Source organism: Ochotona princeps, chromosome 8 (genome assembly GCF_030435755.1).
Source record: "Ochotona princeps isolate mOchPri1 chromosome 8, mOchPri1.hap1, whole genome shotgun sequence".
Taxonomy (NCBI): domain Eukaryota; kingdom Metazoa; phylum Chordata; class Mammalia; order Lagomorpha; family Ochotonidae; genus Ochotona; species Ochotona princeps.
This window is the reverse complement of record NC_080839.1, coordinates 65,168,686-65,182,795: the sequence shown is the minus strand read 5'-3', so window position 1 is coordinate 65,182,795 and position 14,110 is coordinate 65,168,686. Positions and strand designations below refer to the sequence as shown.

Sequence of the window (14,110 nt, the reverse complement as noted above, 5' to 3'; positions counted from 1 at the left end):
AAAATGTTAACAAATTACATTTTAAATGGTGGCAGCCAGACAAGTAGAGATGAAGATCCCTGGCTGGACTTGAAGGAAAAGCCCCAGCAGCTCTATGTTAGTGTCAGTGACAATGAAACATAACTGTAAACATTCAAAATCTGCAAATAATGCTTCCTCGCAACAAAAACAAAATGTGTGCATTTTCATCATATAAAATATTTCCATATGTGAGACTACTTATAAAAGTTCATGGAAGTGGAATTAATAAATAGGTTTATGTAAACAATGTTGTGACTGTGGGTTAAGCCATCACATGGCGTATCCACATCCCATACCGGAGTAACAGGAAGCTGTGCTTCCTGCTGATGCACCTGCAAGGCCAGAAGGGATGGCCCAGGGGTGAATGCTGTGGCACAGCACGCTAAACCCACCGCCTGCAGTGCCATCATCCCATATAGGCACTGGTTCTAGTTCTGGCTTCTCCACTTCAGATCCAGCTCCCTGCTAATACACCTGGAAAAACAGCAGAAGATGGCCCAGGTGCTCATGCCCTTGCCACCTAAGTGGGAAACATGGGTGAAGCTCCTGGCTCCTGGCTTTGGCCAAACCCAGCCCTGGCCATTGCTGTCATTTGAGAAATGAACCAGCAGATGAACGATCTCTTTCTCTGTGTCTCTCCTTTTGTTTAAACAAATAAATTTTTAAAAAGAAAGAAAGGTGGAAGGAAGGAAGGAGGTTCAAGTGCTTGGGTTCCTGCCACTGACGTGGAGATCCAGATGGAGGTCCTGACTCCTGGCTTCAACCTTGACTGTTGCAGGCATTTGGGGAGTGAATCAGCAGACAGAAGATTATCTCTCTGTCTCTCCTTCTCTGTTATTCTTTCAAATAAGTAAATATTTAAGAAAATGGGTTTATTTTGGTGCAAAAAAATTTTGAAATCTATGCAGTTTTTTGATAATACACTTTTTTTTTAGAAAAAGGATGATGTGTTTATTTGAAAGGAAAGGTTACAGAGAGAAAGAGAGAATCTTCCACCTGTTGGCTCACTCCCCAAATGCCCACAATGGTGGGGGCTGAGTCAAGCCAAAGTTTGGAACTTTATCCTGGGTTCAGAGGCCTGGCACTTGGGCCATCCTGTGGTGTTTTGTCAGGTTCAAAAGCAGGGAGCTGGGCTGGAAGTGCAGTAGTAGAGACTGGAACTGGCACTAACTATGGAATGCCAGTGTGATAGCTTAAGGTGCTGCAGCACAACACTGTCCCTTGTAATGTGCACTTGCCATAAAGTTTTTGAGGCCCTCCCATATACATGCTTTCAACATTTTGTAACACAATAAACTCAACTTTGAACTTACTTTTCCATGAACTTTTTGAAGTACCCTCATGTAATATTTACGTATTATACACACACACACACATACATGTATTATTAAGTCAGTATAAAATAGGAATTCCCTGGATCTGTGTTACCTGCACCTCTCCTCCTACAGCCAGAGGCAGGCACCGCCCATTGGCTGAGCTTGGAGTTGAGGCCTAAGCCCAGAGTGTGTGCGATCCCTTCTTAAAGCCTGAGAGACCATGAGACAGCAGCAGAGCCATGGGTCACAGGCCACCACACTGCAGAGCCGGCAGTGGCTCAGAGGGACAGAGCAAGGGCCTCTGAAATCCATCTGGCCCAGGTGCTCGCGAGGGGTGCTGGCGCTCTGCCCTATCTCTGACCAGCCTGCAGGGAGTGGCTCCCTGGGGACCTGAACCTTCAGTCAGGCCAGCAGGTGCTGCGTGCTGGCAGTGGGCTGGGCCTGGTTGCCCTCCCAGTACTGCACACAGTGCACACTCCAGACAGGAGGGCCCTTGCCGAAGCCTCAGCTCACTGCCCCCTCTGCTTGTGTCTAGGCATCGCTGCTGCAGAGCAAGCTCAATCAGATCTTTGAAATCACCATCCGGTAAGTAGCACCCCCGGGGCAGGGACCCCCACATCCAGGACCCAGCGCTGGGACTCCTTGTTGCCAAGCGCTCCTCTTAGACCAGAGGGAAAAAGGGGCTTGTTTAGTGGGTCCTGAGCCCCCCCACCCCCACTGCCGCCACAGGAACTGACATCAAGCTGTAATTCTAGAACAACCTGAGCACCTGGGGAACCAAGGGGTGACAGAGTCGTGGTCCCCAGGCCAAGGGACACCTGGGTACCTGTGCTGCTCAGCTGCAGGGCGCAGGGAACCCACGACCCCTTCCTCACACCTGTCTTCCCCACTGTCTTCCTGCCCCCAGGCCTCCACCCAGTCCTTCGGGAACCATCACAGCTGCCTATGGGCAGCCACAGAACCACTCCATCCCAGTGTACGAGATGAAGTTCCCGGATCTCTGTGTGTACTGAACTCCAGGACCTTGAGCACACACACCCTGAGGGGGGAGGGTCTGAGGGAAGGGCCCGCCCTCATGCCCTCCTACCCAGGGGTATAACAGCTCCCAGAGGTGGAACCCCATACTACCTGGCCTACATAGCCCTCCTGCCACTTCCCACCTGCCCCTAGGGAACCCTCCTGCGTCTGCCATTCTGGGTCCACAGGGCCAAGGAGTCAGGCTGCCTCCCAAGAGAGACCATGACTGTGGGGCGCAGCTGGTGCTTGAGGACAGCAGGAGCCCATGCTCTGCTCCTGCCGCCCCCTACCCCATGTCTTGCTGTAAGGCTGGAATAGGCAGCAGCCAGGCCCCTCTGCCCAGTGCCCCTTTGGCACCCGCTCACTGACTCAGTTCAGAACATGCCTGTGTAGGCCCTCCCTTCTCGGTATTTCTCTGAATTGGGGGTCTCTCCCCGAAGAACCCCAAAGGGCTTCTTGGGCTCAGAGCCAAAGTGAATGGGATAACCAGATTCAGAAGGGGGAGGAGCCACAGAAATCCCCAAGGTCACTCCAAGGTCACCTCCCACAGAAGAGGTATCCAGCTGGGCCTGGGGAGGACTTGGAAGGAGGAAGCATGGGATGGATGCCCCTCTGGGACCCAAGAACATCAGACGACTGCTCTCTGAGTGTCTCACTTGGGGACCGAGGTCCTGCACCCCAGACAGGAAATCTCTCTGGCCTGTATGGGCGAGGTCTGGGATGGCAGTGCCGGGGCCAACGCATGTGGCTCTTGGGTTCCACTCACCTTCGCACTGGATGCCACCTGCCCAGGAGGGGCTGGCATAGCTGAGGAGCATCAGGAGAGGGTGAAGGAGCCAGCTGCAAGGTCGTGGCCCCCTCCAAGGGCATGGGCAGCAGACTTCCCCCTGAGCCTTCTCCCCGCCATGGTGTGATCCACATTCAGCCCTGCCTTCTCTTCCGGTCCATCCTCCCCTAACTTTTCCTGAGCAGGTATGACCTGCAGTGAGAAGGATTGGGCAATACTCCCTCTGTGAAGAATTTGTTGTTTGTTTTTGCACAGACGGTGGGAGGCAGGGTGTTGGAGATCCGTCAGGGAGTATTTAGCACATGGGTTTCCCCATCACGTGTGCATATGTTTCCTGGGGGAGTGGCTGCCTGCTCCCCGCCCCACCCTACCCAGTGGCTTCTGTCCTGGTTGCAGCCCCTGCTCTCCCCCACAGCTTTTTTGCTTGTATGGCTTTCAACTTAAGCTCAAATCTATGAACAGGAACTTTAGTTTCTCTTCAATATCTCTTATTAAGCAGCCTCACATCCCAAAAACACTAAACCAATTTGATGGAAAAAAAACCTTAGGAAGAAACTTGAAAGTCTATACCTGGAGCCACAAACAAGTCTTTTCTTTTCTCATTGGGCCTTGCCATCCTTGCCATCCTTTGTCCTCAACTGTGCTTTGTGGAGGGGACCGCTGGTTCCCACCGATGTCTGGCATCCACCCCGTGCAGCAGCAGCAGCAGCACCGCGAGCCCTGCCCCCGGGGTGGCAGCCGTCCTGGAACTCAGAAGTAACTTCCTGTGCCAAGCCCTTGGGCTTGCCCACTGCTGCTTCTTGTACCACTGCTCCTTGGAACGGGCTATTTTTTGGAGTATCCTCTCCTCAATCTCCATTGAGATTTACACTTAGAACACCAGGTTGTCTGCTGACAAGGAGAAGGGTCTGGATCCTAAATACATCTGGGAGCCAGTGTTCATGCGCACAGACAATGTGATGGTCAACGAGGTGGTCTCCGGGCCCCACCCCACCGAGTCCTGGGAGAGAGGCAGAGAAGGGGTGGGATCTAGAGGGCAGGAGATGCCCGGGCCCCAGCCCAGCCTCGCTGTGTCCCACCCTGCCTGGCCCTCAGGCGTCTGGCAGCGCTGTCTCCCATCTCTTCTCTGCAGCTTTGAGCCAGAAGGAGCTGGTGCAGTCAGACCAGCTGTCCCTGGAAACTCTGTCCACGTGCATGCATAGGGCAGGATGGGGGGGCAGGGTGCTTGAAGCTGCGCCAGGAGGACTCAGTGAGTGGCCGTGCTCACAAGTTGAAGACTGTAATCACTGGGTCGGGTCAGGCGCAAGAAGCAGGGGGCACCGCCGATGGGCTGAATGCCCCCATGTCACCCCCATTTCTCTTGTACTAAGGTCTGTGTGCCTCTGTGGTTGAAAGGTCGAAATGAGTGGTTTATGGACTGCTTGCCAAAGAAGGCACATGTACCGGTCAGAACCGGAGAGACCCCTTCATCCTTCCCTCCATCTAGCACCCTGCCCCCCATTCAGCAGCACCAGAGCCACACGGGCGCTGCCCCTGGCCCTCAGTTATGGGTGCCCACAGACATGTTTCAACTGGACTGAGTCGGGCAAGGCTGCCCCTTGGGCCACAAAGCCTTCCAGTTACCACGTGAGTGTCCCCAGGCCATCCAGCCTAGCTACTGGGGGGACCACTGAGCAGGGAGGGTCTTTTTCAACTCCTCTTCAAACGGAAAATGGCAGCTGGGTGATGAGTGATGAGAAGGAGTAACTAGACCTGTGTTGTTAGGCTGAGGTCAGGGTTAAAGGTCAACAGGCAGGTGGTCTCAGCAGGCCTCCCCTGCTTCCCGTGACCCACATCCTAGCAAGTAGGTTGTGCCAAAGCAAAACTGCCTCCTTGCCTCTTGGGGAGGAGGCTTAAGGCAGAGCTGGCACCTGTCACCCCTAGAACTCTAGCTAGTATGATCCCTTAGCCCGGATGTGGCCTAAGCCTGAGGGCCACAGGAGCAGGGGCCTGGTAGGCGTGGGGCAGCGGATTGGCTGGGTGCCGAAGGTCATCTTCTCTGCAGTCGTTTAGCATGTCCTCAGTGGTCTTTCTAGGGACCACTGGCCCTCCAAGTCCCCCCTCCGTCCCCCTTGAGCTCCTCCACTGTGACTGTTGATCCTGGCACGTGGCAGGCACGGTCATGAATCCACAGATGCTGCGGCCATAGTTTGCCGTCCCTTGTCTCTGCCCCTGGGCCTTCGTAGCCAGGCAAGGGTGTGCGTGCATAGTGAACGATGTGTATGTGTGTAATAGCCAATGTGTTTATATGTGAGTGCACACTTAGTGGCCATGGCAGCTTCCTGTTTTAAAACTCATACAGTCTGGTGAATGTTCTTTCAGGGAAGGGGGAGGTGGGGGAGTCGGGGAAAGACAGAAAGAGGGAACTTCACAATAGCATTCTTTAGGAGGGTTTTGCACAGGATCCCAGGGAGCCTTCACAAACGCCCTTTGCCAATAAATGTTAATGTTGTCACCACATGGCTGTCGATCTGGTTCCTTTAGGGTAAATGATCCTTTAAGATAAAAACAGGGGCCCAGCACAATAGCCTAGTGATTGAAGGCCTTGCCTTGAATGCACCAGGATTCCATATGGGTGCCAGTTCATGTCCCAGCTGCTCTACTTCCCTTCTAAGCTCCCTGCTTGTGGCCTGGGAAAGCAATCGAGGACGGCCCAAAGCCTTGGGACCCTGCACCCACATGGGAGACCCAGAAGAAGCTCCTGGCTTCAGATCAGCTCAGCTCCAGCCATGACGACCACTTGGGGAGTGAGCCATAGGATAGAAGAGCTTTCTTTTTGTATCTCATCTCTATATATTTAGTTTTCCAATTTAAAAAAAGTAAATAATAAAATGAATCCTATTTTTAAAAATGAAAACAGAATCTGAAAATAGCAGTTTCTCGCCGCTGGCATTTATTTGGCAACTCCCCTTCCCCGCTACCACCAGCCATCATTTGTTTGGCTGCCTTGGGTGGGAAGAGGCAGTGAGGCAGCCTTGCCACACGGACCCATCGTGGTGAAGAAGGCCAGGCTGGTCAGACCTCCCTGGGGCTGGCCTTCCGATACCCCAACACACCTCACATGGCCCCTGCTGGACACACAGGTAAGAAGAGGGCCTTGGCTAAGGTCTGCCAGCTGTGGTCTCTGGCAGACTAGCGTGTCTGGTGACAGTGACACGTGTGTACATGTTGGTGTTAGGGGAGCCTCCCGCGAGGGAGTCGTCGATGTGTACAGCCCCAGCTCTGTGAAGCCACCACAGACACATGGAGAAAGCAAGATTTCCCTGTCCGTGGTCAGGGGAGGTTTGTATGGGATGGGTGGGGCATAGCCACTGGAGGCAAAGACTCCTTGGCGGGGATGGTGTTGCGATACCTGGGAGGAGTAAGAGCTGTAAGCACAGCCAGGCAACAGGCGGGAGGAGCCCAGCCCAGGGTGGGTCGGCGCAGAGGAGTGAGCTGAGGGCTGGAAGAGGCAGCTGTGTGTGCTGTGTCCCATTTCCTGAACTGGGTGTGTGCTGGGGAAGTGAGACCACGTGTTAGCGTATCTGTGAGTCGCCTGAGAGGCTGTCACTCTCACACTTAGATTTCCGCGGATTTAAAAAAAAAAAAAAAACTATTTTCTCCTTTCAGTCTAGCGAGGAAGGGTGGGTGGAGGGTGAGAAGGGCAGGGAGTTGCCTGGGCCACAGGCACTGCCGCGGGCTGCCACCTGGCGTGGGCCACCTCTCCTAAAGGCGCAGCTGCAATCCCCACAGTCCTTCACCCTGAGAGGGAGGCGTACACTCATGGACACCCTGGAGGTGCTAGGCAGAGAGGACTCCCCCTGCCCTGCCCTGCCTCTGGGCCATCGCAGGAACTATGGAGGTGCATTTCCCTCCAGGCTATTTGGGGGCCACCTAAGCGTGGCCACGTGGCTTCCGGTCCCCATTCAAAGTCTGAGGCGGGTGGGTGTGAAGTGACCAAGGTTTTATTTCCTAACTACAGCAGGCGTGAAGAGGCCGCCCCGCGCGGCGCTCACGGGCCCTTCCTGTGCGCGCCCTTGACGATGGCGTTCCTGAAGAGCGTCACCAGCGGCGTCTGACCCTTGTCGGACGTCATGAAGCCGCCGTAGCGCTTGTCCTTGGGCGGGCTGCCCCAGCGAAAGTGCTCCATGCGGTAGGGCCCGTCGTTCTTCTTGTCGCTCGGTGCCGCCAGGCCGTACTCCAGGTCTTCGGCCGCGCCCCCGGGGCCGGAGCGAGCCCCGGCCAGCTCGCGCTTGAACTCCACGGGGAAAGCCTCGGCCGACTCGTCCTCCGCGCCGTTGGGGTACACCTTCACCGGGCGCCGCTTCTTGCCCACGGGCTTGCCCCAGCGGAAGTGCTCCATGGAGTAGGAGCGCTTGCCCGCGCGCGGACCCCCGGCCGCCGCCACCCGCTCCTCCTCCTCCTCGCGCTTTTGCCCCGCGACCCCCGCGCCGCCGCTGCTGCTGCCATTGTGGCGGCCGAAGCGGTCCCAGCGGAAGTGGCCCATGACATACTTGCGGGGGTTCTCGGTGAGCGGCTGCTCGTCGCCGTTGCCCGGGAACACGGGCATCTCGGCAGACAGGTCGGGCTTGCAGGCGCGAAGGCACTCCTGCAGGAGAGCGAGGAGGAGGCGGTGAGGGCGCCTGGCACCTGGCGCCCACAAGTAACACGGAGCGACGTGGGTGGAGGCACTTTGCCCAACTGACAGGAATTGTTCAATACTGGCTAGCCAACGAATAAATAAATAAAGATGTGGGGGATTTGAGGCCCAGAGGGTTGCAAGTGTGAAACATGGGGCGTCGGGGACAGTAGAGGTCACCCCATGGTCTGTGAGCTGTGTCCTCTGGCATCCACACCTACTTGCGAAGGGACGAATTATATAGAAATCTGTTCACCGCAACAAAGTAAAATCACCTACTACAAACAGCCTTCCCGGGACCCAGAAGGGAGCAGGAGGCTGGGGCAAAAGGACCTGGGTACAGGCTCACGGCCTGCTGGTGGCAGAAGTGGGACTAGAACCCGCTGTGAATGCGTCTAGCGCTCCTTCTGGGGCGAGGGGTGAGGGGAGTGATTCCAGGAATTATGTATCGGGAGGGGGGCGTCTCACAGGACCCTCACTCCACCCTGGGCTTTTCCCCCTACAAAACCTGTTGTTTCTGTTCACCTTTAGTTCAGTGAGCTTCTCCAAGGGCAAAACACAGGTGCCAGTGTGCCCCACCCACCCCACACACACACACACAGCTGTGACCTTGAGGGAGCTCCCTGCCCGTGCCAGCAGCTTCTGGAAAGACCTGCAGGTAACCGTGGCAGAAGACCAACCTTCAGAGGCAGGGTGAGGCCCCGGGTCCCAGTCACTCCCTCTCCCTCTCCCTCAGGGATGCTGTGCACTGAGCTACCTCTCTTGGCTTTGTACACAGGAACGGATAGAGAGAGAAGACAGACAAAGTGGAAATGGCAAATCCTGCATGGCTATTGAAAAGGGAATAACGTGGGCACTAGGAAATTGAAGAGCTAGGATGGGCTGAAGGGACAGCTAAAGGGATTAGCATGGCACCATGTCTAGTGTCAATGGCAGGGAGAGGGCGAAAATAACAGCAGTAGCTGTGAGCCAGACCCATCCCCCAGCAAGTGGCTTCCTCTACGCCTCCCCGTCACCATGCTCCCACCCCAGGCACACTTCTAACCTCACAGCCCACCTCTGCTCCTGCCCCAGCCCTGACACTGGGAACGAACTTCCTCTTCCCCTCAGCGCTGCACTTTGTTTGAGCTGTCCAAGCCCCCCAAGTCCCAATCCCATGTCCCAGCCCCCATCACGAACGCAGTAACGGTGCACCTACCAGCAGGTTGCTGTCCGTGGTGAGGTCCCGACACCGGCCACCCTCCAGGCACCAGCCACGCACCTCCGTGGAGGCCTGCACCAGCAAGGCCAGCAGCAGGGCCCCTGAGCAGCTGGAGCCCGCTCTCGGCATCTCCCAGGCAGCCCGAGGCTCTGCCGAGGCAAACAAGATTGGCGGGACCCCTGCAAGGCACAGAACAATGTTGGCCACTCACCAGGAAGGCTGGTGAGCCAAGAGTAACAACGCCCCGCACTTGGAGAGTTCAAGGCTGTTTGAGGACAGGAGCAGCGCCCAGCAGAGGGAGGTGAGCCATGCCAAGTCTAGCACTCAAGCCCCCGGGGTGGGGATAATTTGGGAAAGACGAAATTCCTGCGAAAGAGGGTCTTGCCTTCTCTCCCTCCCCCCTCCCAGGAGTGCACAGCCTCTAGGAGCTTTGGTTTACCACGAACATGCAGTTTGTGGAAGTACCAGTAGAACTGCTGGCCCAGTCAGGACCTCATGTGCTATACACAGACCACACAGGTGCTCTCCATGTCTCCACAACCCCCCCAACCCCGTGACGCTGGATAGATTCATCTTTTAAAGGAGAATCCAGGTCTTTTAAAAACTAGCTCAGTGGACCCAGCGCAATAGCCTAGTGGCTAAATTCTCGCCTTGCAAGCATCGGGGTCCCATATGAGCACCAGTTGCTATCCCGGCTTTTCCATTTCCCATCCAGCTCCCTGCTTGTGGCCTGGGAAAGCAGTCGAGGACGGCCCAAAGCCTTGGGACCCTGCACCCGCGTGGGAGACCTGGAAGAAGCTCTCTTGGCTTCAGATCAGCTCAGCTCCAGCTGTTTGGCTATTTGGGGATTGAACGATTAAACAGATCTTTCTTTCTGTATCTCTTTGTATACCTGACTTTCTAATAAAAATAAATAAATAAATCTTTAAAAAAAAAAAAAACTGGCTCAGCTTTTCAGGATGTACCTATCAGGCTAAGCCTCAGCATGTAGTGCCTGCCTCCCATATGGATGCTGGGTCATGTCCCAGCTGCTCCACTTCCCATCCCATTCAGCGCTCTGCTTACAGCCTGGGAAAGCAGCAGAGAATGACCCAAGTGTTTGGGATCCTGCACCCATGTGAAAGACCTGGAAGAAGCTCCTGACTCCTGGCTTTGGATTGGCCCAGCTCTGACCACTGAGGCCATTTGAAGAGTGAACCAGTGGATGGAAGATCTCTCACTCTCTCTGTCTCTTTGTGTGTGTGTGTCTTCTTCTCTCTGTAAATCTTTCTTTCAAATAAAAATAATAGGTCAATCTTGGGCCTGGTGCAGTAGCCCAGTGGATAAAGTCCTCACCTTGCACACACCATGCTCCCATATGGGATCTGATTTGTGTCCCAGCGGTCCCATTTCCCATCCAGTGATGGGGCCTGGAAAAGCAGATCCAGTATGATCTACAGCCTTGGGACCCTGCACCGGCTCCAGGAGCTCCTGGCTGCTGGTGTCGGATGGGCTCAGCTCTGACTATTGCGGCCACTTGGGGAGTAAATCAGCAGACGGAAGATCTTCCTCTGTCTCTCTTCCTCTTTATATATCTGACTTTCCAATAAAAATAAATAAATCTTATTTTTAAATAAAAAATAATAATAGATAAATCTTTGAAGAAAAAAAAACTGGCTCAGCTGAGCTGTCCGTGGTGTCTCTCAAATGTGGGCTGGCATTGAGAGCCTTCAAACATGCGTGAGTTTCTGCATTTTTTTAAAAGATTATTCATTTTATTACAGCCAGATATACACAGAGGAGGAGAGACAGAGAGGAAGATCTTCCGTCCAATGATTCACTCCCCAAGTGACCGCAACGGCCAGTTCTATGCCGATCCAAAGCCAGGAACCAGGAACCTTTTCCGGTTCTCCCACACGGGTGCAGGGTCCCAAAGCCTTGGGCCGTCCTTGACTGATTTCCCAGGCCACAGGCAGGGAGCTGGATGGGAAGTGGAGCTGCCGGGATTAGAACCAGCACCCATATGGGATCCTGGGGCGTTCAAGGCGAGGACTTTAGCCGCTAGGCCACGCCGCCGGGCCCGAGTTTCAGCATTTTTGAAGCACCAATACCTACTTCTGTTTTAATTCCACTTGCTCACGAACTTTTCCAAGTTCGTTTGAAGTGGACTTGAAAAAGGGCAGAGGAGTCAAGGGGAGGGAAATTGGAGAGACAGAGCTTAAGGGAACCTCCCCCCGCCCAGGGCTCCTTCGGGTGAATCCAGGAAGCGCCTGCTGCTGCTGGAACCCCAGACAGCAACCAAAGTACAGAGGTGGGAGCCCACAGTGCCATCTCCAGTGCCAACAGCTGTTATGCCACCTGTGCCCCCTCCCACCAAGGCAGCCCCCACCCACACTCTGCAATCAGCACATCACCAATCCTGTGGTCATCTTATACTTCAGAAGGTTTTCCCAACCAGCTGTCAGGAAGAAACCTAATTAGATGAGAAAAGTATTGCGGGTAGTAGGGGTGGGTGGCTCAATGTCTTGTGACATAAAAACCTAAAAGAAACCTCTCCTTTGGAGAGACGCGCATCAGGTATTTTCTACACAGCAAGTTTGGGATGTGAGAGTCCCCCTGGCCCTTGCTTCCTTCCTTCTGCCTGAACCCCATTTCCATTCTCCTAACCTGGGTTGGAATCAGGGGTCTCTTCTGAAAGACGGCAAAGTTTGGACTTCCCGAAGTAGCCATTAGATGGCGCTGGCAGCCAGCGAGCTGGTCCAGAGCAGCGTCTGCCCAGGGGGTAACTCCAAAAACTTTGTTGCCCTTTGGGGTTGACAGCCTGCTCCTGTCCTAGCCTGCTGTGCAGTCGCTCTCGTACACAACCTGAAGCCAGAGGACAAGGCAGCTGGATTAAAGTTCTGAGACCACACAGCACATGCAGATCAGAAAAAAAAATGCCCTGGTGTCGCAGGAAGAACAAGAAAAAAAATCGCATTACAGATGTCATCAAAGGACACAGTGTAGAGAAAAAGAAAATCATTCAGATCTGACAGCTACATCTCAGTTCTCAAAGCTGGCGTGCCCTTTGGGAAGTCCCACTAGCTGCACCTGACAAAAAGATACTCCCACTCCCCCCACCTCCCAAGCTCCTGCTCTATCGCGCCAGAGACAAATGGTCTCCTGAAAGCAAACAGTTTGGGTTTTGCTTATACATTTTCTCCATTTTTCTACAATCACTCATTTCTATTTGTACCACTTTGAAATGGCAACAAAAACTGTGGACTTGGCCAATGGTGTTTTGTTTTTTTTTTGTTTGTTTGTTTTTTTTTGTAAGGAGGGAACACATATAATGTAACAACACAGTCTTGATAATCCAACCATCATGGAATCCTGGGCGGGAAAAATGAAAATTTGGAATTTTTTCCCCCTGCATGTTACATTTTATGATAACAAATCACACTTGTTGGGACTTTGGTGGTGGGACTCTGAGCCTGTGCGCAGTACCAGACATTTTGTTTCTTTAAAACTTCCCATTGTCATGCCTTCTGCAAAGATTAGGGGAGGAGCTCCGGGGAGGTTTGCCTGCTGCAAGTGCTATAACAAAGGAACCAAGAGAACATTAATGTGATGTGTGAACATTTTGTCACTTTGTCGTTCACTCCTTCCAAAACCTGTAAGAAGTCACAAAGGAGAACCCAGACGCCCCGCAGGCGGGCTCCCTTCCCCCCAGGGAGTTCCGCCATGCCCGAGTCCAGCAAGCTGGAGTCTGCTGGGTCTGGTGCTCTGACGGGTCCTCTGAGCGCGCCCTAGGGGAGACGAAGCGAGTCAGGACCTCGGACAGTTCCGGGCGGCCACCTGCTCTTAACCTTGGCGGGGCCTGGGACCGCAACAACCCGACAGTCCTGTCTTGAAATAACGCAGCTTTCACAGCGCAGACACGTCGGGGCGTGAAGGCCGGCAGGGAGGATGGGGCTAGGGGAAACGGGGAGATCTGGATCCAAAATAAAATGGGGAGTTGACCGTGGCTTTCTCTCCTGCCTGCACTTGCAACCTGAACCTGAGCTAGGCACAAGGGATCCAACAGCACCCAGAAAGTTGGGAGGAGGAGTCCCTGAAATCGAGGTCTCCCTAAAGCCTCGAGTGTCGAGGTCATGGCTGGCCACTCTTCCCACCTCCCTGGGGACCCCACGCTGCGTGCAGTCACTCTCCGGCTCGTAAACGCCGTCCGCAAGGTTGCGACCCACGGAGAACTCCAGGCGCCCCTCGAGCCTTCTTTGCCACAGTAGAGCTTCTCCAGGATCTGGGACAGTGGTCCCGGGAGAAGCATGGTTCTCACCTGTCGTGTGGAGGCCGCTTTCCCGGGAGACAGGATGCTCGCGGCCTCGCTCGGTTCCTTCTCTTTGCCCTCGGTGTTCCTCCGCGCCTCCGCTGAGTCCCCGTCGCTCTCCGAGGTCCTTATATACTCGTGGAGTGAGAGCCGCTGTGACCTTCCGGACCGCGCTGCTGCGGCACGATCAGCTCCTGGGTCGCGGGGAGGGGGGCGGGAGTGCGCAGGCTGGGGGCTTCCAGGTAGGGGCTTCCGCAACCGCGCCGGAGGAAAAGGCCGGAGGCCAGAATTAGCAGGGTCCTGGCGAAGGCGCACCTGGCAGCCCGCCGTCCGGAAAAGCTTAATTACCGAGGGGTTGGGTCTCCACCTGGGGTGAGCCAGAGGCTTAGCACCCACGTGTGGGGCAGGCCTGGGCCGAGGGTGAAGTTGCCTGTGCGTGCTGGGGCTGACATCTGCCTCCTCCGATTTGCGGGTAAGGTCACAGCAGTGACAGATTTCCGCCCTTGGAAACTATGATGTGGCTATCACCAGCCACGGGCCTTGGGTCTCCTGTCCTCCACTGTGGGGAGGCAGGGAGGGGGTGCAGCCACTCACCTGCAGTCCAGGTCGAGCTGTTCTTTCCTCTGGGGGTGGCAGGTAAGCTGCAGGGGCCTGCCTAGCTCATCTGTGCCCTAGCCACACGGAGGAAGCACCCTTCACTTTGGACCATGAACTGGGAGGGGGTGGCCTGCGGGGTCTCATTGGGGACACTGTTTTTTATTGGGCAAGGGGAATGAAACACACCCATAGACACAGCAGGGGCTGAAACCACGGCCAAGATCAC

General features: G+C 54.8%; 2 protein-coding genes across 4 annotated transcripts in view; one reads left to right on the top strand and one right to left on the bottom strand.

The window, feature by feature from the left end:
- The window catches only part of EFR3B (EFR3 homolog B), a 72,709-nt gene extending 69,342 nt beyond the window's left edge, over window positions 1-3,367 (top strand). For all 3 annotated transcript variants that reach the window (XM_058668193.1, XM_058668192.1, XM_058668191.1), the window contains exons 22-23: window positions 1,873-1,922; window positions 2,245-3,367. In XM_058668193.1, coding sequence (XP_058524176.1) covers window positions 1,873-1,922; window positions 2,245-2,350 — 156 coding nt within the window. In that variant the 3' untranslated portion in view covers window positions 2,351-3,367. The remainder of the gene's footprint in view (window positions 1-1,872; window positions 1,923-2,244) is intronic.
- A 3,752-nt stretch (window positions 3,368-7,119) lies between these two features.
- Window positions 7,120-13,506, bottom strand: POMC (proopiomelanocortin). Its single transcript, XM_004582864.2, has 3 exons — window positions 13,297-13,506; window positions 8,997-9,178; window positions 7,120-7,768 (listed from the first exon to the last, which is right to left on the bottom strand). Exons 2-3 carry the CDS (start codon window positions 9,126-9,128, stop codon window positions 7,172-7,174), a joined length of 729 nt encoding a protein of 242 aa, XP_004582921.2. The 5' UTR covers window positions 9,129-9,178; window positions 13,297-13,506; the 3' UTR covers window positions 7,120-7,171.
- Window positions 13,507-14,110: the final 604 nt, after the last annotated feature.